This window comes from Heptranchias perlo, chromosome 42 (genome assembly GCF_035084215.1).
Source record: "Heptranchias perlo isolate sHepPer1 chromosome 42, sHepPer1.hap1, whole genome shotgun sequence".
Lineage (NCBI taxonomy): Eukaryota > Metazoa > Chordata > Chondrichthyes > Hexanchiformes > Hexanchidae > Heptranchias > Heptranchias perlo.
In genome coordinates this window covers 7,775,983-7,799,725 of record NC_090366.1, presented here as the reverse complement: position 1 = coordinate 7,799,725, position 23,743 = coordinate 7,775,983, and the positions used below count along the sequence as shown (strand labels likewise).

The window sequence follows — 23,743 nt, the reverse complement described above, 5'->3', positions numbered from 1 at the left end:
AATACATAGGGATCCTGTACAGTAACCCTTACCCTGAATACACAGGGACTCTGTACAGTAACCCTTACCCTGAATACACAGGGACTCTGTACAGTAACCATTACCCTGAATACATACGGACCCTGTACAGTAACCCTTACCCTGAATACATAGGGACCCTGTACAGTAACCCTTACCCTGAATACACAGGGACCCTGTACAGTAACCCTTACCCTGAATACACAGGGACTCTGTACAGTAACCCTTACCCTGAATACACAGGGACTCTGTACAGTAACCCTTACCCTGAATACATAGGGACTCTGTACAGTAACCCTTACCCTGAATACACAGGGACTCTGTACAGTAACCCTTACCCTGAATACACAGGGACCCTGTACAGTAACCCTTACCCTGAATACATAGGGACCCTGTACAGTAACCCTTACCCTGAATACATAGGGACTCTGTACAGTAACCCTTACCCTGAATACACAGGGACTCTGTACAGTAACCCTTACCCTGAATACACAGAGACTCTGTACAGTAACCCTTACCCTGAATACACAGGGACCCTGTACAGTAACCCTTACCCTGAATACACAGGGACCCTGTACAGTAACCCTTACCCTGAATACACAGGGACTCTGTACAGTAACCCTTACCCTGAATACACAGGGACTCTGTACAGTAACCCTAATCCTGAATACACAGGGACTCTGTACAGTAACCCTTACCCTGAATACATAGGGACTCTGTACAGTAACCCTTACCCTGAATACACAGGGACTCTGTACAGTAACCCTTACCCTGAATACACAGGGACCCTGTACAGTAACCCTTACCCTGAATACATAGGGACCCTGTACAGTAACCCTTACCCTGAATAATTGTAAACAATTTTACAACACCAAGTTATAGTCCAGCAATTTTATTTTAAATTCACAAGCTTTCGGAGATTTTCTCCTTCCTCAGGCAAATGTTTCAAGATCTCCTTGAAGCCTACGCATTTATACATATTGAACAATAATACATGGTGTTTACAGACTGCCCCTGCAACTGCCCGTTGCCAAGGCAATCACCGTGTTCAGACAGAGAGGTGTTACCTGCAGAACCTCCGAATACACATTCAACAAAAAAACAAACAGGGAAAAAAAATCCTGAATATACAGGGACCCTGTACAGTAACCCTTACCCTGAATACACAGGGACCCTGTACAGTAACCCTTACCCTGAATACACAGGGACTCTGTACAGTAACCCTTACCCTGAATACACAGGGACTCTGTACAGTAACCCTTACCCTGAATACACAGGGACTCTGTACAGTAACCCTTACCCTGAATACACAGGGACTCTGTACAGTAACCCTTACCCTGAATACACAGGGACTCTGTACAGTAACCCTTACCCTGAATACACAGGGACTCTGTACAGTAACCCTTACCCTGAATATACAGGGACTCTGTACAGTAACCCTTACCGTGAATACACAGGGACTCTGTACAGTAACCCTTACCCTGAATACACAGGGACCCTGTACAGTAACCCTTACCCTGAATACACAGGGACTCTGTACAGTAACCCTTACCCTGAATACACAGGGACTCTGTACAGTAACCCTTACCCTGAATACACAGGGACTCTGTACAGTAACCCTTACCCTGAATACACAGGGACTCTGTACAGTAACCCTTACCCTGAATACATAGGGACCCTGTACAGTAACCCTTACCCTGAATACACAGGGACTCTGTACAGTAACCCTTACCCTGAATACACAGGGACTCTGTACAGTAACCCTTACCCTGAATACACAGGGACCCTGTACAGTAACCCTTACCCTGAATACACAGGGACCCTGTACAGTAACCCTTACCCGGAATACACAGGGACCCTGTACAGTAACCCTTACCCTGAATACACAGGGACTCTGTACAGTAACCATTACCCTGAATACACAGGGACCCTGTACAGTAACCCTTACCCTGAATACATAGGGACCCTGTACAGTAACCCTTACCCTGAATACACAGGGACTCTGTACAGTAACCCTTACCCTGAATATACAGGGACTCTGTACAGTAACCCTTACCCTGAATACACAGGGACTCTGTACAGTAACCCTTACCCTGAATACACAGGGACTCTGTACAGTAACCCTTACCCTGAATACATAGGGACCCTGTACAGTAACCCTTACCCTGAATACACAGGGACTCTGTACAGTAACCCTTACCCTGAATACACAGGGACCCTGTACAGTAACCCTTACCCTGAATACATAGGGACCCTGTACAGTAACCCTTACCCTGAATACACAGGGACCCTGTACAGTAACCCTTACCCTGAATACACAGGGACCCTGTACAGTAACCCTTACCCTGAATACACAGGGACTCTGTACAGTAACCCTTACCCTGAATACACAGGGACCCTGTACAGTAACCCTTACCCTGAATACACAGGGACTCTGTATAGTAACCCTTACCCTGAATACACAGGGACTCTGTACAGTAACCCTTACCCTGAATACATAGGGACCCTGTACAGTAACCCTTACCCTGAATACATAGGGACTCTGTATAGTAACCCTTACCCTGAATACACAGGGACTCTGTACAGTAACCCTTACCCTGAATACACAGGGACCCTGTACAGTAACCCTTACCCTGAATACACAGGGACTCTGTACAGTAACCCTAATCCTGAATAGACTGGGACTCTGTACAGTAACCCTTACCCTGAATACACAGGGACTCTGTACAGTAACCCTTACCCTGAATACACAGGGACTCTGTATAGTAACCCTTACCCTGAATACACAGGGACTCTGTACAGTAACCCTTACCCTGAATACACAGGGACTCTGTACAGTAACCCTTACCCTGAATACACAGGGACTCTGTACAGTAACCCTTACCCTGAATACATAGGGACCCTGTACAGTAACCCTTACCCTGAATACACAGAGACCCTGTACAGTAACCCTTACCCTGAATACACAGGGACCCTGTACAGTAACCCTTACCCTGAATACACAGGGACTCTGTACAGTAACCCTTACCCTGAATACACAGGGACTCTGTACAGTAACCCTTACCCTGAATACACAGGGACTCTGTACAGTAACCCTTACCCTGAATACACAGGGACCCTGTACAGTAACCCTTACCCTGAATACACAGGGACTCTGTACAGTAACCCTTACCCTGAATACACAGGGACTCTGTACAGTAACCCTTACCCTGAATACACAGGGACTCTGTACAGTAACCCTTACCCTGAATACACAGGGACTCTGTACAGTAACCCTTACCCTGAATACATAGGGACCCTGTACAGTAACCCTTACCCTGAATACACAGAGACCCTGTACAGTAACCCTTACCCTGAATACACAGGGACCCTGTACAGTAACCCTTACCCTGAATACACAGGGACTCTGTACAGTAACCCTTACCCTGAATACACAGGGACTCTGTACAGTAACCCTTACCCTGAATACATAGGGACCCTGTACAGTAACCCTTACCCTGAATACACAGAGACCCTGTACAGTAACCCTTACCCTGAATACACAGGGACCCTGTACAGTAACCCTTACCCTGAATACACAGGGACCCTGTACAGTAACCCTTACCCTGAATACACAGGGACTCTGTACAGTAACCCTTACCCTGAATACACAGGGACTCTGTACAGTAACCCTTACCCTGAATACATAGGGACCCTGTACAGTAACCCTTACCCTGAATACACAGAGACCCTGTACAGTAACCCTTACCCTGAATACACAGGGACCCTGTACAGTAACCCTTACCCTGAATACACAGGGACTCTGTACAGTAACCCTTACCCTGAATACACAGGGACTCTGTACAGTAACCCTTACCCTGAATACACAGAGACCCTGTACAGTAACCCTTACCCTGAATACATAGGGACTCTGTACAGTAACCCTTACCCTGAATACACAGAGACCCTGTACAGTAACCCTTACCCTGAATACATAGGGACTCTGTACAGTAACCCTTACCCTGAATACACAGGGACTCTGTACAGTAACCCTTACCCTGAATACACAGAGACCCTGTACAGTAACCCTTACCCTGAATACACAGACACATATTAATCCAGTGGTGAGGGGGTGTTTACCATGTGGTGTGAGGGGGTGTTTACCATGTGGTGAGGGGGTGTTTACCATGTGGTGTGAGGTGGTGTTTACCATGTGGTGTGAGGGGGTGTTTACCATGTGGTGTGAGGGGGTGTTTACCATGTGGTGAGGGGGTGTTTACCATGTGGTGTGAGGGGGTGTTTACCATGTGGTGTGAGGGGGTGTTTACCATGTGGTGAGGGGGTGTTTACCATGTGGTGTGAGGTGGTGTTTACCATGTGGTGTGAGGGGGTGTTTACCATGTGGTGTGAGGGGGTGTTTACCATGTGGTGAGGGGGTGTTTACCATGTGGTGTGAGGGGGTGTTTACCATGTGGTGTGAGGGGGTGTTTACCATGTGGTGTGAGGGAGTGTTTACCATGTGGTGTGAGGGAGTGTTTACCATGTGGTGTGAGGGGTGTTTACCATGTGGTGAGGGGGTGTTTACCATGTGGTGTGAGGGGTGTTTACCATGTGGTGTGAGGGGTGTTTACCATGTGGTGTGAGGGGGTGTTTACCATGTGGTGTGAGGGGGTGTTTACCATGTGGTGAGGGGGTGTTTACCATGTGGTGTGAGGGAGTGTTTACCATGTGGTGAGGGGGTGTTTACCATGTGGTGTGAGGGGGTGTTTACCATGTGGGGTGAGGGGGTGTTTACCATGTGGTGTGAGGGGGTGTTTACCATGTGGTGTGAGGGAGTGTTTACCATGTGGTGAGGGGGTGTTTACCATGTGGTGTGAGGGGGTGTTTACCATGTGGGGTGAGGGGGTGTTTACCATGTGGTGTGAGGGGGTGTTTACCATGTGGTGTGAGGGGGTGTTTACCATGTGGTGTGAGGGAGTGTTTACCATGTGGTGTGAGGGGGTGTTTACCATGTGGTGAGGGGGTGTTTACCATGTGGTGTGAGGGGGTGTTTACCATGTGGTGAGGGGGTGTTTACCATGTGGTGAGGGGGTGTTTACCATGTGGTGTGAGGGGGTGTTTACCATGTGGTGTGAGGGAGTGTTTACCATGTGGTGTGAGGGGGTGTTTACCATGTGGTGAGGGGGTGTTTACCATGTGGTGTGAGGGGTGTTTACCATGTGGTGTGAGGGGTGTTTACCATGTGGTGTGAGGGGTGTTTACCATGTGGTGTGAGGGGATGTTTACCATGTGGTGAGGGGGTGTTTACCATGTGGTGTGAGGGGGTGTTTACCATGTGGTGTGAGGGGGTGTTTACCATGTGGTGTGAGGAGTGTTTACCATGTGGTGTGAGGGGGTGTTTACCATGTGGTGTGAGGGAGTGTTTACCATGTGGTGTGAGGGGGTGTTTACCATGTGGTGTGAGGGGGTGTTTACCATGTGGTGAGGGGGTGTTTACCATGTGGTGTGAGGGAGTGTTTACCATGTGGTGAGGGAGTGTTTACCATGTGGTGTGAGGGGGTGTTTACCATGTGGTGTGAGGGAGTGTTTACCATGTGGTGTGAGGGGGTGTTTACCATGTGGTGTGAGGGAGTGTTTACCATGTGGTGAGGGAGTGTTTACCATGTGGTGTGAGGGGGTGTTTACCATGTGGTGTGAGGGGGTGTTTACCATGTGGTGTGAGGGGGTGTTTACCATGTGGTGTGAGGGAGTGTTTACCATGTGGTGAGGGAGTGTTTACCATGTGGTGTGAGGGGGTGTTTACCATGTGGTGTGAGGGGGTGTTTACCATGTGGTGTGAGGGGGTGTTTACCATGTGGTGTGAGGGAGTGTTTACCATGTGGTGTGAGGGGGTGTTTACCATGTGGTGTGAGGGGGTGTTTACCATGTGGTGTGAGGGAGTGTTTACCATGTGGTGAGGGAGTGTTTACCATGTGGTGTGAGGGGGTGTTTACCATGTGGTGTGAGGGGGTGTTTACCATGTGGTGTGAGGGAGTGTTTACCATGTGGTGTGAGGGGGTGTTTACCATGTGGGGTGAGGGGGTGTTTACCATGTGGTGAGGGGGTGTTTACCATGTGGTGTGAGGGGGTGTTTACCATGTGGTGTGAGGGGGTGTTTACCATGTGGTGTGAGGGAGTGTTTACCATGTGGTGTGAGGGGGTGTTTACCATGTGGTGTGAGGGGGTGTTTACCATGTGGTGTGAGGGGTGTTTACCATGTGGTGAGGGGGTGTTTACCATGTGGTGTGAGGGAGTGTTTACCATGTTGTGTGAGGGGGTGTTTACCATGTGGTGTGAGGGGTGTTTACCATGTGGTGAGGGGGTGTTTACCATGTGGTGTGAGGGAGTGTTTACCATGTGGTGTGAGGGGTGTTTACCATGTGGTGAGGGGGTGTTTACCATGTGGTGTGAGGGGGTGTTTACCATGTTGTGAGGGGGTGTTTACCATGTGGTGTGAGGGGGTGTTTACCATGTGGTGTGAGGGGGTGTTTACCATGTGGTGAGGGGGTGTTTACCATGTGGTGTGAGGGGGTGTTTACCATGTTGTGAGGGGGTGTTTACCATGTGGTGAGGGAGTGTTTACCATGTGGTGTGAGGGGATGTTTACCATGTTGTGAGGGGGTGTTTACCATGTGGTGAGGGGGTGTTTACCATGTGGTGTGAGGGGGTGTTTACCATGTTGTGAGGGGGTGTTTACCATGTGGTGAGGGGGTGTTTACCATGTGGTGTGAGGGGGTGTTTACCATGTTGTGAGGGGGTGTTTACCATGTGGTGAGGGAGTGTTTACCATGTGGTGTGAGGGAGTGTTTACCATGTGGTGTGAGGGGGTGTTTACCATGTGGTGAGGGGGTGTTTACCATGTGGTGTGAGGGGGTGTTTACCATGTTGTGAGGGAGTGTTTACCATGTGGTGTGAGGGGGTGTTTACCATGTTGTGAGGGGGTGTTTACCATGTGGTGAGGGAGTGTTTACCATGTGGTGTGAGGGAGTGTTTACCATGTGGTGTGAGGGGGTGTTTACCATGTGGTGAGGGAGTGTTTACCATGTGGTGTGAGGGAGTGTTTACCATGTGGTGTGATGGGGTGTTTACCATGTTGTGAGGGGGTGTTTACCATGTGGTGTGAGGGGGTGTTTACCATGTGGTGAGGGGGTGTTTACCATGTGGTGTGAGGGGTGTTTACCATGTGGTGTGAGGGGTGTTTACCATGTGGTGTGAGGGGGTGTTTACCATGTGGTGAGGGGGTGTTTACCATGTGGTGAGGTGGTGTTTACCATGTGGTGAGGGGGTGTTTACCATGTGGTGTGAGGGGGTGTTTACCATGTGGTGAGGGGGTGTTTACCATGTGGTGAGGTGGTGTTTACCATGTGGTGAGGGGGTGTTTACCATGTGGTGTGAGGGGGTGTTTACCATGTGGTGAGGTGGTGTTTACCATGTGGTGAGGGGGTGTTTACCATGTGGTGTGAGGGGTGTTTACCATGTGGTGTGAGGGGGTGTTTACCATGTGGTGTGAGGGTGTTTACCATGTGGTGTGAGGGGGTGTTTACCATGTGGTGAGGGGGTGTTTACCATGTGGTGAGGGGGTGTTTACCATGTGGTGTGAGGGGGTGTTTACCATGTGGTGAGGGGGTGTTTACCATGTGGTGTGAGGAGTGTTTACCATGTGGTGAGGGGGTGTTTACCATGTGGTGAGGGGGTGTTTACCATGTGGTGTGAGGAGTGTTTACCATGTGGTGTGAGGGGGTGTTTACCATGTGGTGTGAGGGAGTGTTTACCATGTGGTGTGAGGGGGTGTTTACCATGTGGTGTGAGGGGGTGTTTACCATGTGGTGAGGGGGTGTTTACCATGTGGTGTGAGGAGTGTTTACCATGTGGTGTGAGGGGGTGTTTACCATGTGGTGTGAGGGGGTGTTTACCATGTGGTGTGAGGGGGTGTTTACCATGTGGTGAGGGGGTGTTTACCATGTGGTGTGAGGGGGTGTTTACCATGTGGTGTGAGGGGGTGTTTACCATGTGGTGAGGGGGTGTTTACCATGTGGTGTGAGGGGGTGTTTACCATGTGGTGTGAGGGGGTGTTTACCATGTGGTGAGGGGGTGTTTACCATGTGGTGTGAGGGGGTGTTTACCATGTGGTGTGAGGGGGTGTTTACCATGTGGTGTGAGGGGGTGTTTACCATGTGGTGTGAGGGGTGTTTACCATGTGGTGTGAGGGGGTGTTTACCATGTGGTGTGAGGGGGTGTTTACCATGTGGTGTGAGGGGGTGTTTACCATGTGGTGTGAGGGGGTGTTTACCATGTGGTGAGGGGGTGTTTACCATGTGGTGTGAGGGGGTGTTTACCATGTGGTGAGGGGGAATTTACCATGTGGTGTGAGGGTGTGTTTACCATGTGGTGAGGGGGTGTTTACCATGTGGTGAGGGGGTGTTTACCATGTGGTGAGGGGGTGTTTACCATGTGGTGAGGGGGTGTTTACCATGTGGTGAGGGGGTGTTTACCATGTGGTGAGGGGGTGTTTACCATGTGGTGTCGATGTACTTACCATCGTGGTGAGGATGTACTTGTAATAGGCTGAAGTCATTCCCAGTTCAGCTGCCTGTAATGGAAACCATTCGTCATGTGATGTGATGGTAACAGCGGGCTTGTCCTATCTGATAGACGGGAGCCGTGAGCTGTAATGTTCGAATCCAAACTTCACTTTGGTAAATTTTTGCCAAACCATTCGGCTCCGGCCAGCCCCTCTCCAGTGGGCGAGCGAGCAGGTGGGACCTGGGCCTGGGGAACGGTCCCCGTGCCAACACAGCTTCAAATTGTCCGCACGGGCCTGAGAGACGGGATTGTGGTCACTGCACTCTGACCGATTGCTCCCTGGTTGCTCGCTCAGCCGATGCAGAGCGACAGTCACCCTGTCCTGCACCTCCGAACCCTTGAAACGCCCGCCTGCCGTGGGCTGTGGGTGTCTCATGACGTGCCGACAAATGACCCTCAATCGGCCATCAAAACTCTGATGTTAAACGCCAGATAACACCTGGATATAAAATCACAGTGATCCAACTATCACTGAACACAGGCTGGCAGCAAGAGAAAGGCAGTCTTGCATTTCTATATCGCCTTTCATGACCTCAGGACGGGGCAGCCAATTTGCGCACAGCAAGATCCCACGAACAGCAATGTGATAAATGACCAGATCATTTGTTTTTTTTCAGTGATTTTGGTTGAGGGTTTAAATATTGGCCCCAGGACACCGGGGAGAACTCCCCCGCTTCCAATAGTGGGCCGTGGGATCGTTTAGGTCCGCCAGAGAGGACAGACTTGGTTCAAAGTCTCAGTACTGACCCTCCGACAGTGCAGCACTCCCTCAGTACTGACCCTCCCTCAGCACTGACCCTCCGACAGTGCAGCGCTCCCTCAGTACTGACCCTCCGACAGTGCGGCGCTCCCTCAGTACTGACCCTCCGACAGTGCGGCGCTCCCTCAGCACTGACCCTCCGACAGTGCGGCACTCCCTCAGTACTGACCCTCCGACAGTGCAGCGCTCCCTCAGTACTGACCCTCCGACAGTGCAGCACTCCCTCAGTACTGACCCTCCGACAGTGCAGCACTCCCTCAGTACTGACCCTCCGACAGTGCAGCACTCCCTCAGTCCTGACCCTCCGACAGTGCGGCGCTCCCTCAGTACTGACCCTCCGACAGTGCGGTGCTCCCTCAGTACTGACCCTCCGACAGTGCGGCGCCCCCTCAGTACCGACCCTCCGACAGTGCGGCGCTCCCTCAGTACCGACCCTCCGACAGTGCGGCGCTCCCTCAGTACCGACCCTCCGACAGTGCGGCGCTCCCTCAGTACCGACCCTCCGACAGTGCGGCGCTCCCTCAGTACCGACCCTCCGACAGTGCGGCACTCCCTCAGTACCGACCCTCCGACAGTGCGGCGCTCCCTCAGTACGGACCCTCCGACAGTGCAGCGCTCCCTCAGTACCGACCCTCCGACAGTGCGGCGCTCCCTCAGTACCGACCCTCCGACAGTGCAGCGCTCCCTCAGTACCGACCCTCCGACAGTGCGGCGCTCCCTCAGTACCGACCCTCCGACAGTGCAGCGCTCCCTCAGTACCGACCCTCCGACAGTGCAGCGCTCCCTCAGTACCGACCCTCCGACAGTGCGGCGCTCCCTCAGTACCGACCCTCCGACAGTGCAGCGCTCCCTCAGTACCGACCCTCCGACAGTGCGGCGCTCCCTCAGTACCGACCCTCCGACAGTGCGGCGCTCCCTCAGTACCGACCCTCCGACAGTGCAGCGCTCCCTCAGTACTGACCCTCCGACAGTGCAGCACTCCCTCAGTACCGACCCTCCGACAGTGCAGCGCTCCCTCAGTACCGACCCTCCGACAGTGCAGCGCTCCCTCAGTACCGACCCTCCGACAGTGCGGCGCTCCCTCAGTACTGACCCTCCGACAGTGCAGCGCTCCCTCAGTACCGACCCTCCGACAGTGCAGCGCTCCCTCAGTACCGACCCTCCGACAGTGCGGCGCTCCCTCAGTACCGACCCTCCGACAGTGCGGCGCTCCCTCAGTACTGGCACTGGGGAGTGTCGGCCTGGATTATGGTGCTCAAGTCTCTGGAGTGGGGGCTCGAACCCACGACCTTTGACTCCAAGGACTTTCAGCCCCACCAAAACCAACATGGTGCAGGTCGCAGTAAGGTGAGTCAGTCCACGAATTAGGAGCAGAGGCTTTTACATGGAGGCAATAACCAAACGACGCCCTGGCTTAACTCCCTCAAGAGTCGGACTCCCCTCTTGGTGGCCTCATCTCCCTCCTCTCTCTGACTTGGGCGCCAACTCACTTGGCGCTCCTTACAACCTCACTCCCCTCCCTACAAGTCCCCTCCCTCCTCCCCTCGAGGGTGGGCCCGCTCTCCTCACCGTCGCCCCCGTCCCCCGCCCACCACCCCGAGGACGCTGCCCGTAACGAGGGCCCAGGCCGCCTCACGTGACCTTTTTCAGAATGAGATAGGAGACGGAGGCGTTGGCATCGACGACGATCGTGGAGATCTTGTCGTCGCGGATTTCTTTCAGCAGTGGCGTGGGGTCGTTCGAATCGTCCAGCATTCGTATCGAGAGCGAGTCCTTCGAGATCAGGAACTGGCGGACAAGCTCCTCCAAACGAAGGAGGCCTGGGGAGGAGAGGCAAACAGGGCAGCGAGATGTGGAGTTAGACTTCCAGTCCCGCACTAATCTCACTCTGGCAAGGCAGAGGCGGTGTCGGGGTTGATAATGGTAGAACCGGGCCAAGAGAGAGAGAGAGAGAGGGAGAGGGAGAGGGAGAGAGAGAGAGAGAGAGAGGGAGAGAGAGAGAGACAGAGAGAGAGAGAGAGAGAGAGAGAGACAGAGAGAGGGAGAGAGACCCAGAGATAGAGAGAGAGAGAGAGAGAGAGAGAGGGAGAGAGGGAGAGGGAGAGAGATAGAGAGAGAGAGAGAGGGAGAGGGAGAGAGAGAGGGAGAGGGAGAGAGAGAGAGAGAGAGAGACCCAGAGATAGAGAGAGAGAGAGAGGGAGAGGGAGAGGGAGAGAGATAGAGAGAGAGAGAGAGACCCAGAGATAGAGAGAGAGAGAGAGAGAGAGAGACAGAGAGAGGGAGAGGGAGAGAGATAGAGAGAGAGAGAGGGGGAGAGAGAGAGGGAGAGAGAGGGGGAGAGAGACCCAGAGATAGAGAGAGAGAGACAGAGAGAGGGAGAGAGACCCAGAGAGAGAGAGAGAGAGCGAGAGAGAGAGAGAGAGCGAGAGAGAGACAGAGACAGAGAGAGGGAGAGGGAGAGAGACCCAGAGATAGAGAGAGAGAGAGACAGAGAGAGGGAGAGGGAGAGAGACCCAGAGATAGAGAGAGAGAGACAGAGAGAGGGAGAGGGAGAGAGAGGGAGAGGGAGAGAGACCCAGAGATAGAGAGAGAGAGAGGGAGAGAGGGAGAGAGAGAGAGAGAGAGAGACCCAGAGATAGAGAGAGAGAGACAGAGAGAGGGAGAGGGAGAGGGAGAGAGAGAGAGAGGGAGAGACCCAGAGATAGAGAGAGAGAGACAGAGAGAGGGAGAGGGAGAGGGAGAGAGAGAGAGAGGGAGAGACCCAGAGATAGAGAGAGAGAGACAGAGAGAGGGAGAGGGAGAGGGAGAGAGAGAGAGAGGGAGAGAGACCCAGAGATAGAGGGAGAGGCAGAGAGAGGGAGAGGGAGTCCCAGAGATAGAGAGAGAGGGAGAGACAGAGAGAGGGAGAGACAGAGAGAGGGAGAGGGAGTCCCAGAGAGAGAGAAAGAGAGGGAGATCCAGAGAGAGAGAGAAAGAGAGGGAGATCCAGAGAGAGAGAGAGAGAGAGAGGGAGTCCCAGAGAGAGAGGGAGTCCCAGAGAGAGAGAGAGACAGAGAGAGGGAGAGGGAGTCCCAGAGAGAGAGAGAGAGGGAGAGGGAGTCCCAGAGAGAGAGGGAGTCCCAGAGAGAGAGAGAGACAGAGAGAGGGAGAGGGAGTCCCAGAGAGAGAGAGAGAGGGAGAGGGAGAGGGAGTCCCAGAGAGAGAGAGACAGAGGGAGATCCAGAGAGAGAGGGAGACCCAGAGAGAGAGAGAGAGAGAGAGAGGGAGAGAGACCCAGAGATAGAGAGAGAGAGGCAGAGAGAGGGAGAGGGAGTCCCAGAGAGAGAGAAAGAGAGGGAGATCCAGAGAGAGAGAGAGAGAGAGAGAGAGGGACGGAGAGAGAGAGAGAGAGAGAGGGGGAGAGAGACCCAGAGATAGAGAGAGAGAGACAGAGAGAGGGAGAGGGAGAGAGACCCAGAGATAGAGAGAGAGAGACAGAGGGAGATCCAGAGAGAGAGAGAGACCCAAAGAGAGAGAGACTGGGAGAGGGAGGCCCAGAGAGAGAGAAAGAGAGGGAGACCCAGAGCGAGAGAGAGGGAGAGGGAGTCCCAGAGAGAGAGACAGAGGGAGACCCAGAGAGAGAGAGAGACCCAGAGAGACAAAGAGAGAGACCCAAAGAGAGAGAGATAGGGAGAGGGAGGCCCAGAGAGAGAGAGAGAGAGGGAGACCCAGGGAGAGAGAGACAGGGAGAGGGAGGCCCAGAGAGAGAGAGAGAGAGAGGGAGACCCAGAGAGAGAGAGACAGGGAGAGGGAGGCCCAGAGAGAGAGAGAGGGAGACCCAGGGAGAGAGAGACAGGGAGAGGGAGACAGGGAGAGGGAGGCCCAGAGAGAGAGAGAGAGAGAGGGAGACCCAGAGAGAGAGGGAGAGAGATGGAGAGGGAGACCCAGAGAGAGAGAGAGAGAGAGAAGGAGACCCAGAGAGAGAGAGAGAGAGAGAAGGAGACCCAGAGAGAGAGAGAGAGAGAGACAAGGAGAGGGAGGCCCAGTGAGAGAGAGAGAGAGACCCAAAGAGAGAGAGACAGGGAGAGGGAGGACCAGAGAGAGAGAGAGAGGGAGACCCAGAGAGAGAGAGAGAGGGAGAGGCCCAGAGAGAGAGGGAGACGGAGACCCAGAGAGAGAGGGAGAGAGAGCGAGACCCAGAGAGAGAGAGAGCGGGGGAGACCCAAAGAGAGGGAGAGAGAGAGAGAGAGAGAGGGAGAACCAGAGAGAGAGGGAGACCCAAAGTGAGTGAGACAGGGAGAGGGAGGCCCAGAGAGAGAGAGAGAGAGACCCAGAGAGAGAGGGAGAGAGACCCAGAGAGAGAGAGAGGGAGACGGAGACCCAGAGAGAGAGAGAGAGCAGGGAAGACCCAAAGAGAGAGAGAGAGAGAGAGACCCAGAGAGAGAGCAGGGAAGACCCAAAGAGAGAGAGAGAGGGAGACCCAAAGAGAGAGAGACAGGGAAAGGGAGGCCCAGAGAGAGATGTGCATGGCCCCCAGATGATGTCCTGCCAAGAGGCGGAATGTAGATGAGGAAGAGGAGGAGGAGGTCAAGGTTAGATTAATGGAAGGGGGCGGGGGTCTCCAGAGGTTCTGGTGCGGGCGCGGGAAGAGAGGCCATTTCAGGAGACTCTCTGGCTGTGATCAGATAGGTGAGAGTGGCACCAGGGGAGGGCAGTGCCAGCCAGCCGGCCAATAGAGGGGAGGCATTGGAGGGGGATGGTGCGGCCGAGTGTGTCAAGGGCTCGATCTTATTGGCAAAGAAGTGCTCGTCAGTCAGTTGGGCTTTTGAAAGTGCCGTTATAAGGGACTTGGGGGAGAGTTCATTCCAGGGGCGGACACAGAAGGGTGTGGGATTGGAAGGGGGAAGGTGGACGAGGGTGCCGAGGGACACAAGGAAGTGGTCAGAGTAAAGTCCATGTCTGTGATGGAGGCCACGGGAGTCGAGAGGCCTCGGGAGATGGCCAGGCCGAGGGGGCGAGCCGTGACTATGGGAGGGAGAGTTTCTATGGAGGGAGAGGGTCAGGGAAGAACGAGAAGGCAGTGAACTCAGAGGAGAGAGGACAAGGGGGGTTAAAGATGGAGATTGGAATGGCCAAGGATGAGAACTCAAGGGAGGGAGGATGAGGGAGTTTGATTTTACCGGGGGGTAGACTGTTGAGTGATTACACAGAGAGACCATTGCTTTGTGTCCTTACATTCAGCCTTGGCACAGACGAGACTGGTGGAGGGACAACTGGAAAACTTCAGGATGCTGCTTACGGCCAGGCTGATGTCCTCGTTACTTGGGTACAGGCTGATGGAGGCAAATCTCAGGTACTGTAATTTCGGGGTCTCCTCGGGGCCGACCTTAATGTGGGGAATCTAAACAAAGGGGAAAGAAAGAGAGTTGAGAGTGCGTCCGGTATCCTCACCAAAACCCAAACCCTAATCCTATCCATCACCCTCACCCTAACCCGGACCCGATAGCACCCAAAGCCAAACCCTAACCCTAACCCTAGGTGAGGTGGGATGGGATGGGATGGGATGGGGAGGGGTGGAGTGGGATGGGATGGGATGGGTTGGGATGGGATGAGATGGGATGGGATGGGTTGGGATGGGATGGGATGGGTTGGGATGGGATGGGATGGGTTCGGATGGGATGGAATGGGATTGGTTGGGATGGGATGGGTTGGGATGGGATGGGGTGGGATGGGATGGGGTGGGATGGGGTGGGATGGGATGGGATGGGTTCGGATGGGATGGAATGGGATTGGGTGGGATGGGATGGGGTGGGATGGGATGGGGTGGGATGGGATGGGATGGGTTGGGCTTGGGTGGGATGGAATGGGATGGGATGGGATGCGGTGTGGTGGGATGGGAAGGGGTGGGATGGGATGGGATGGAATGGGTTGGGATGGAATGGGATGGGATGGGGTGGGATGGGATGGGATGGGATGGGATGGGATGGGATGCGGTGTGGTGGGATGGGAAGGGGTGGGATGGGATGGGATGGGGAGGGATGGAATGGGATGGGATGGGTTGGGAAGGGGTGGGATGGGATGGGGTGGGGTGGGGTGGGATGGGATGGGATGGGGTGGGGTGGGATGGGATGGATGGGGTGGGATGGGATGGATGGGGTGGGATGTGGTGTGGTGGGATGGGAAGGGATGGGAAGGGGTGGGATGGGATGCAGTGGGAACGGGTGGGGTGGGATGGGAAGGGATGGGAAGGGGTGGGATCGGATGGGGTGGGATGGGATGGGATGGGAAGGGGTGGGAACGGGTGGGGTGGGATGGGAAGGGATGGGATCGGATGGGGTGGGATGGGATGGGATGGGATGGGGTGGGGTGGGATGGGATGGATGGGATGGGATGGGCTGGGAAGGGGTGGGATGGGATGGGATGGGATGGGATGGGATGGGATGGGATGGGATGGGATGCGGTGGGATGGGATGGGATGGGATGGGATGGGATGGGATGGGATGGGATGGGATGGGGTGGGGTGGGATGGGATGGATGGGGTGGGATGGGATGTGGTGTGGTGGGATGGGAAGGGGTGGGATGGGATGCAGTGGGAACGGGTGGGGTGGGATGGGAAGGGATGGGAAGGGGTGGGATCGGATGGGATGGGCTGGGAAGGGGTGGGATGGGATGCGGTGGGATGGGATGGATGGGGTGGGATGGGATGTGGTGTGGTGGGATGGGAAGGGATGGGAAGGGGTGGGATGGGATGCAGTGGGAACGGGTGGGGTGGGATGGGATGGGATTGGATGGGGTGGGATGGGATGGGCTGGGAAGGGGTGGGATGGGATGCGGTGGGATGGGATGGGATGGGATGGGAACGGGTGGGATGGGGTGGGATGGGAAGGGGTGAGATGGGATGCGGTGGGATGGGATGGGATGGGGTGGGATGGGATGGGAAGGGGTGGGATGGGATGGGATCGTGGCAGAAACAGGAATCACCTTTGCCATCGCTGGAGCTGCCCATCAGGCCCACATCCACACCAGCTCCATCTGGTGTGTTAACAGCCCACTGTACAACTTCAGCACCATCTCCAGGAGACATCTTCACCAACATAGTCTCCACCTCCTATTGAATGGCCAAGAATCCCACATCTAACACAATAGAACAGCGGGGCATCAAACTCTGTCCCCTGCTTGTAAAACTTTACTCCTGTTTATCTCCTCAATGTTTCCCCTCGGTGACAGAGATGGTCCTTGTTTAAAGGGCCATTGATTTTTAAAAAAATCATTCTCAGGATGTGGGCGTCGCTGGTGAGGCCGGCATTTATTACCTGTCCCTAATTGCCCCTTGAGAAGGTGGTGGTGAGCCGCCTTCTTGAACCGCTGCAGTCCGTGTGGTGAAGGTTCTCCCACAGTGCTGTTAGGAAGGGAGTTCCAGGATTTTGACCCAGCGACGATGAAGAAACGGTGATATATTTCCAAGTGGGGATGGTGTGTGACTTGGAGGGGAACGTGCAGGTGGTGTTGTTCCCATGTGCCTGCTGCCCTTGTCCTTCTAGGTGGTAGAGGTCGCGGGTTTGGGAGGTGCTGTCGAAGAAGCCTTGGCGAGTTGCTGCAGTGCATCCTGTGGATGGTACACACTGCAGCCACAGTGCGCCGGTGGTGAAGGGAGTGAATGTTTAGGGTGGTGGATGGGGTGCCAATCAAGCGGGCTGCTTTGTCCTGGATGGTGTTGAGTTTCTTATAGGAACAGAAGGAGGCCATTTCACCCCTCGAACCTGTTCCCCATTCTGTGAGATCATGCCTGATCTGTGACCTTACTCCATGTCCCCTCCTTAGCCCCATACACTTTAATATCAAAAATCTATCAATCTCAGATTTAAAATTAACATTTGAGCGAGCATTAACTGCCATTTGCGGAAGAGAATTCCAAACTTTGTGTGTGGAAGTGTTTCCAAACTTCACTCCTGAAAGTCCTGGCTCTAATTTTTAGACTTTGTCCCCGAGTCCTCGACTCCCCAACCAGTGGAAATAGTTTCTCTCTGTCCACCCTATCAGTTCCCCATAATATCTTGAAAACTTCGATCAAATCACCCCTTAATCTTCTAAATTCCAGAGAATACAACCTTAGTATGTGTAATTTCTCCTCGTAATTTAACTCTTGGAGTCCAGGTATCATTCTAGTAAATCTACGCTGCACTCCCTCCAAGGCCAATATGTCCTTCCTAAGGTGCGGTGCCCAGAACTGAACACAGTACTCCAGCTCTGGTCTAACCAGGGCTTTGTGTAGCTTCTTAGCATAACTTCTACCCCCTTGTACTCTAGTCCTCTAGATATAAAGGCCAGCCTTCTATTAGCCTTTTTGATTATTTTCTGTACCTGTCCATGACATTTTAATGATCGATGTACATGGACCCCTAAGTCTCTTTGGACGTCCACTTTGTTGTTGGAGCTGCACCATCCAGGTAAGTGGAAATTATTCCATCACAACTCCTGACTTGTGCATTGTGGAGAGGCTTTGGGGCGTCAGGAGATGAGTCACTGGCCACAGAATACCCAGCCTCTGACTTGCTCTAGAAGCCACAGTATTTATGTGGCTGGTCCAGTTGAGTTTCTGGTCAAAGGTGATCCCCAGGATGTTGATGGTGGGGGATTCGGTGATGGTAATATCATTGAATGTCAAGGGGAGGTGGTTAGACTCTCTCCTGTTGGAGATGGCTGTTGCTTGGCACTTGTGTGGTACGAATGTTACTGATCAGTCTCTCCCCCACCCTGTCCCTCCATCCCTGTCCCTTTGCCCCCAGGCTCTGCCTCTTTACCTCTTTCTCTCCACAGATGTGACTGACGAATGATGCAGACGCTGGGCTTGAAGACGGGCCCAAGATTGCTGCCACGCCCTTGGGCAGAATCTGACACACTGCAAAACAGAATTACAACATAGGAAGGGAGTCAGTGAATGCTCATTAAATCTAACTGTAACATACAGAGAGAGAGAGAGAGAGAGAGAGAAGCAGAGAGGAAGAGAGTGAGAGACAAAGATAGAGAGAGACAGACAGAGAGTGAATAAGACAGAGAGAGACTGACAGACAATTTGAGACAGGGTAAAGGAGAAAGGGAGACACAGACTGAGTGATAGATACATGGGCAGATAGATTCCCATTGCTCACTCAGAGCTGGTGGAGCACACGCTGATTTCCCCTCATTCTCCGTTGTGACATTGGGAGGTTTGCTCGGTACCAGTCAAACGATAGCACTCACTGTGGACTACGCCTGGTCCAGGATGGGGGGGCTCGCGCTATCAGGGAGTGGGACACCCAGTTCAACAGCGGTTCCTGGAAGGTGAGTGTGAGGAAGGTGATGGAGGTGATGGTGATGGTGATGGAGGTGAGGGTGATGGTGATGGAGGTGAGGGTGATGATGATGATGGTGATGATGATGATGATGATGATGGTGATGATGATGATGATGGTGAGGGTGATGATGATGATGATGGTGATGATGATTATGATGATGGTAATGATGGTGATGGTGATGATGATGATGATGGTGATGATGATGATGATGATGGAGGTGATGGTGATGATGATGGAGGTGATGGTGATGATGATGATGGTGATGATGATGATGATGGTGGTAATGATGGTGATGGTAATGATGATGATGATGATGATGGTGATGATGGTGAGGGTGATGATGGTGAGGGTGATGGTGAGGGTGATGATGGTGAGGGTGATGATGGTGAGGGTGATGATGGTGAGGGTGATGATGGTGAGGGTGATGATGGTGAGGGTGATGATGGTGAGGGTGATGATGGTGAGGGTGATGATGATGGTGATGATGATGATGGTGATGATGGTGAGGGTGATGATGGTGAGGGTGATGATGATGGTGATGATGGTGAGGGTGATGATGGTGAGGGTGATGATGGTGAGGGTGATGATGGTGAGGGTGATGATGATGATGATGATGATGATGGTGATGATGGTGAGGGTGATGATGGTGAGGGTGATGATGATGGTGATGATGGTGAGGGTGATGATGGTGAGGGTGATGATGGTGGTAATGATGGCGATGGTGATGATGGTGATGATGATGATGATGATGATGGTGATGATGGTGAGGGTGATGATGGCGATGGTGATGATGGTGATGATGATGATGGTGATGATGATGGTGATGATGATGGTGATGATCGTGCTGGTGATGATGATGGTGATGATGGTGCTGGTGATGATGATGGTGATGATGGTGCTGGTGATGATGATGGTGAGGGTGATGGAGGTGATGGTGAGGGTGATGGTGATGATGATGGTGCTGATGTTGGTGATGATGGTGGTATTGGCGATGATGATGGTGGTGATGATGGTGATGATGGTGATATTGGCGATGATGATGGTGAGGGTGATGGTGAGGGTGATGGAGGGGATGGTGATGGTGATGATGATGATGATGATGGTGATGGTGTTGATGATGATGATGATGATGATGGTGATGGTGATGATGATGGTGTTGATGATGATGATGATGGTGATGATGATGGTGATGATGGTAGTGATGATGATGATGATGGTGATGATGATGATGGTTATGGTGATGATGGTGATGGTGATGATGGTGAGGGTGATGGTGATGATGGTGAGGGTGATGGTGATGATGATGGTGATGGAGGTGATGGTGATGATGATGGTGCTGATGATGATTGTGATGATGATGATGATGGTGATGATTGTGATGATGGTGCTGATGGTGATGATGGTGATGGTGGTGATGAAGGTGATGATGATGATGGCGATGATGATGATGGCGAGGATGATGGTGGTGATGATGGTGATGATGATGGTGATGGTGATGATGGTTATGGTGATGATGGTGATGGTGATGATGATGGTGATGGTAAGGGAGATGGAGGTGATGGTGATGATGATGCTGGTGATGGTGATGATGATGGTGATGATGGTGATGATGATGATTGTGATGATTGTGATGATGATGATGATGGTGATGATGATGATTGTGATGATGGTGATGGTGGTGATGATGATGATGGCGATGATGATGGTGATGGTGGTGATGATGATGGCGAGGATGATGGTGGTGATGATGGTAATGATGGTGATGGTGATGGTGACGATGATGATGATGGTTATGGTGATGATGACGATGGTGATGGTGGTGTTGGTGGTGGTGATGATGATGGTTATGGTAATGATGATGATGATGGTGATGATGATGATGGTGATGGTGATGATGGTGACGATGATGATGATGATGGTTATGGTGATGGTGATGGTGATGGTGGTGTTGGTGGTGGTGATGATGATGGTTATGGTGCTGGTGGTGGTGATGATGATGGTTATGGTGCTGGTGGTGATGATGATGGTGATGATGATGATGATGACGGTGCTGGTGGTGATGATGGTGCTGGTGATGATGATGGTGGTGATGGTGAGGGTGATGGAGGTGATGGTGAGGGTGATGGTGATGATGATGATGATGGTGATGATGATGGCGAGGGAGATGGAGGTGATGGTGAGGGTGATGGTGCTGGTGATGATGATGCTGGTGATGATGATGGTGAGGGAGATGGAGGTGATGGTGAGGGTGATGGTGCTGATGATGATGATGATGGTGATGTTGGTGATGGTGATGATCGTGATGATGATGGTGTTGGTGGTGGTGATGATGATGGTGGTGATGATGTTGATGGTGATGGTGATGATGATGATGGTGGTGATGATGATGATGGTGTTGGTGGTGGTGATGATGGTGATGGTGGTGATGATGTTGATGGTGATGATGATGATGATGGTGATGATGATGATGGTGTTGGTGGTGATGGTGATGGTGATGGTGATGATGTTGATGGTGATGATGATGATGATGGTGATGATGGCGATGGTGATGGTGATGGTGATGATGGCGATGGTGATGGTGATGATGGCGATGATGTTGGTGATGGTGATGATGCTGATGTTTACAGTGATTGTGACCATGGTGATGAAGGTGATTATAGTGATTGTGATGATGGTGATGATGATGAAGGTGATTGTGAGGAAAGTGATGGTGATGAAGGTGACAGTGATGATGAAAATCGTGATGGAGGTGATGGAGATGACAGTGACGACAGCAATGGTGATGACAGTGATGGTGACGACAGCGATGGTGATGGAGGTGACACTGCTGATGGTGACGCTGATGATGGTGACGCTGATGACGGTAATGGTGGTAGAGGTGATGGTGATGGAGGTGACGGTGACAGAGGTGATGGTAGTGACGGTGATGGAGCTGACGGTGACGGAGGTGACGGTGACGGAGGTGACGGTGACGGAGGTGACGGTGACGGTAGTGACGGTGATGGAGCTGACAGTGATGGAGGTGACGGTGATGGAGCTGACAGTGATGGAGGTGACGGTGACGGAGGTGACGGTGACGGAGGTGACGGTGACGGAGGTGACGGTGACGGAGGTGACGGTGACGGAGGTGACGGTGACGGAGGTTACGATGATGGAGGTTACGATGATGGAGGTGATGACGGTGATGATGTTGACGGTGATGCTGATGGTGATGACTGTGTCGGCGGTGACGGTGATGGTGATGGAGGTGACGGTGATGGAGGTGACGGTGACGCTGATGGTGATGACGGTGGCAGTGATGACGGTGATGCTGATGGAGGTGATGCCGATGACGGTGTCGGTGATGACGGTGACACTGATGGTGTTGACGGTGACGGTGATAGAGGTGACGATGATGACGGTTAAATGTTGACGGTGACGGTGATGATGGTGAAATTATTGGTGATGTAGATGATGGTGGTGACGGTGAAGAAGTTAGTGGTGATGAAGGTGATGGTGATGATAGTGATGATGATGATGATGATGATGATGGTGATGTTGGTGATGGTGGTGATGATGATGGTGATGTTGGTGATGTTGGCGATGGTGGTGATGGTGATGAAATTATCGGTGATGAAGGTGATGGTGATAACTTAAAGGAGGGGAGAGAATCGGAGAAGGTTAGGGCGGGAATTCCAGAACTTAGCACCTATGGCAGCTGAAGGCATGGCCACCAATGGCAGAGCGATTAAAATTGCAAGAGGCCAGAACTGGAGGAGCGCAGAGATCTCCGAGGGTTGTCGGTCACAGGGATAGGGAGCGACGAGGCCATCGAGGCATTGCCAGACCGAGAGCCAATGTAGGTCAGCGAGCACAGGGGGTGGTGGGTGAACAGGACTTGCTGCGAGTCAGGATACGGGGCAGCAGATATGTTAATCAACACTAAACTAATTACAACATTCCCAAAGGTACTGGGGAATTAATGAGAATTACTGAGAAGCTTAATTCAACACAGTTAACAAGAGGTGAACAGTCCCAACCTGTGTGAAACTTTCATGTTCGTACGTAGAGAGAGAAACAGGGACACATGGAAGAAGGGAGAAAGGCAGAAGGGATTAAACAGGCTGCCGAGAGATCAGTCCACCACCTCCCACTATAAAAACAGCTCAATTAACATTCCCTTCGATATCAATGGAAATAATAATTGTCAATTTCTAAAATGGGCGGCTGATAGGGACATCAATTTACACCCAATTTAAAATCAACCCTGGAGAGAGAGAGAGAGACGGGGAACGACAAACACCGAGATAAATCGAGTGAGAGGTACGGACAAGGGAGAGAGGGAGAAGGAGGGAAAAGAGCAACGACAGTGAAAGAATTGACAGCCAGGCAAACAGAAAGACAGAGAGAGAGAGAGAGAGAGAGAGAGCGTGAGAGAAAAGCAGCAAGAGTTTAAGACAGACACAGAGGCAGACAGAGCAATGCAAAGAGAGAGATTGAGATAGAACCAAGGGGAAGATAAAGTGAGAGAGACAGAGAGAACGAGGCAGAGTCAGAGAGAACGAGACAGAGACAGAGAGAACGAGGCAGAGACAGAGAGAACGAGGCAGAGACAGAGAGAACGAGGCAGAGACAGAGAGAACGAGGCAGAGACAGAGAGAACGAGGCAAAGACAGAGAGAAGGAGGCAGAGACGGAGAGAACGAGGCAGAGACGGAGAGAACGAGGCAGAGACGGAGAGAACGAGGCAGGGACAGAGAGAACGAGGCAGAGACAGAGAGAACGAGGCAGAGACAGAGAGAACGAGGCAGAGACAGAGAGAACGAGGCAGAGACAGAGAGAACGAGGCAGAGACAGAGAGAACGAGGCAGAGACAGAGAGAACGAGGCAGGGACAGAGAGAACGAGGCAGAGACAGAGAGAACGAGGCAGAGACAGAGAGAACGAGGCAGAGACAGAGAGAACGAGGCAAAGACAGAGAGAAGGAGGCAGAGACGGAGAGAACGAGGCAGAGACGGAGAGAACGAGGCAGAGACAGAGAGAACGAGGCAGGGACAGAGAGAACGAGGCAGA

At 52.6% G+C, this 23,743-nt stretch overlaps 1 protein-coding gene across 1 annotated transcript in view; it reads right to left on the bottom strand.

The window, feature by feature from the left end:
• Positions 1–23,743, bottom strand: part of LOC137306119 (glutamate receptor ionotropic, kainate 5-like) — a gene marked incomplete at its 3' end in the record, with an annotated part of 564,706 nt that overhangs the window by 115,684 nt on the left and 425,279 nt on the right. Inside the window, exons 4-7 of the mRNA XM_067975180.1 lie at positions 18,160–18,257; positions 14,594–14,759; positions 11,021–11,199; positions 8,573–8,626 (exon numbers count right to left, since the gene is read on the bottom strand). Of these exons, the coding sequence (XP_067831281.1) occupies positions 8,573–8,626; positions 11,021–11,199; positions 14,594–14,759; positions 18,160–18,257 (497 nt within the window). The remainder of the gene's footprint in view (positions 1–8,572; positions 8,627–11,020; positions 11,200–14,593; positions 14,760–18,159; positions 18,258–23,743) is intronic.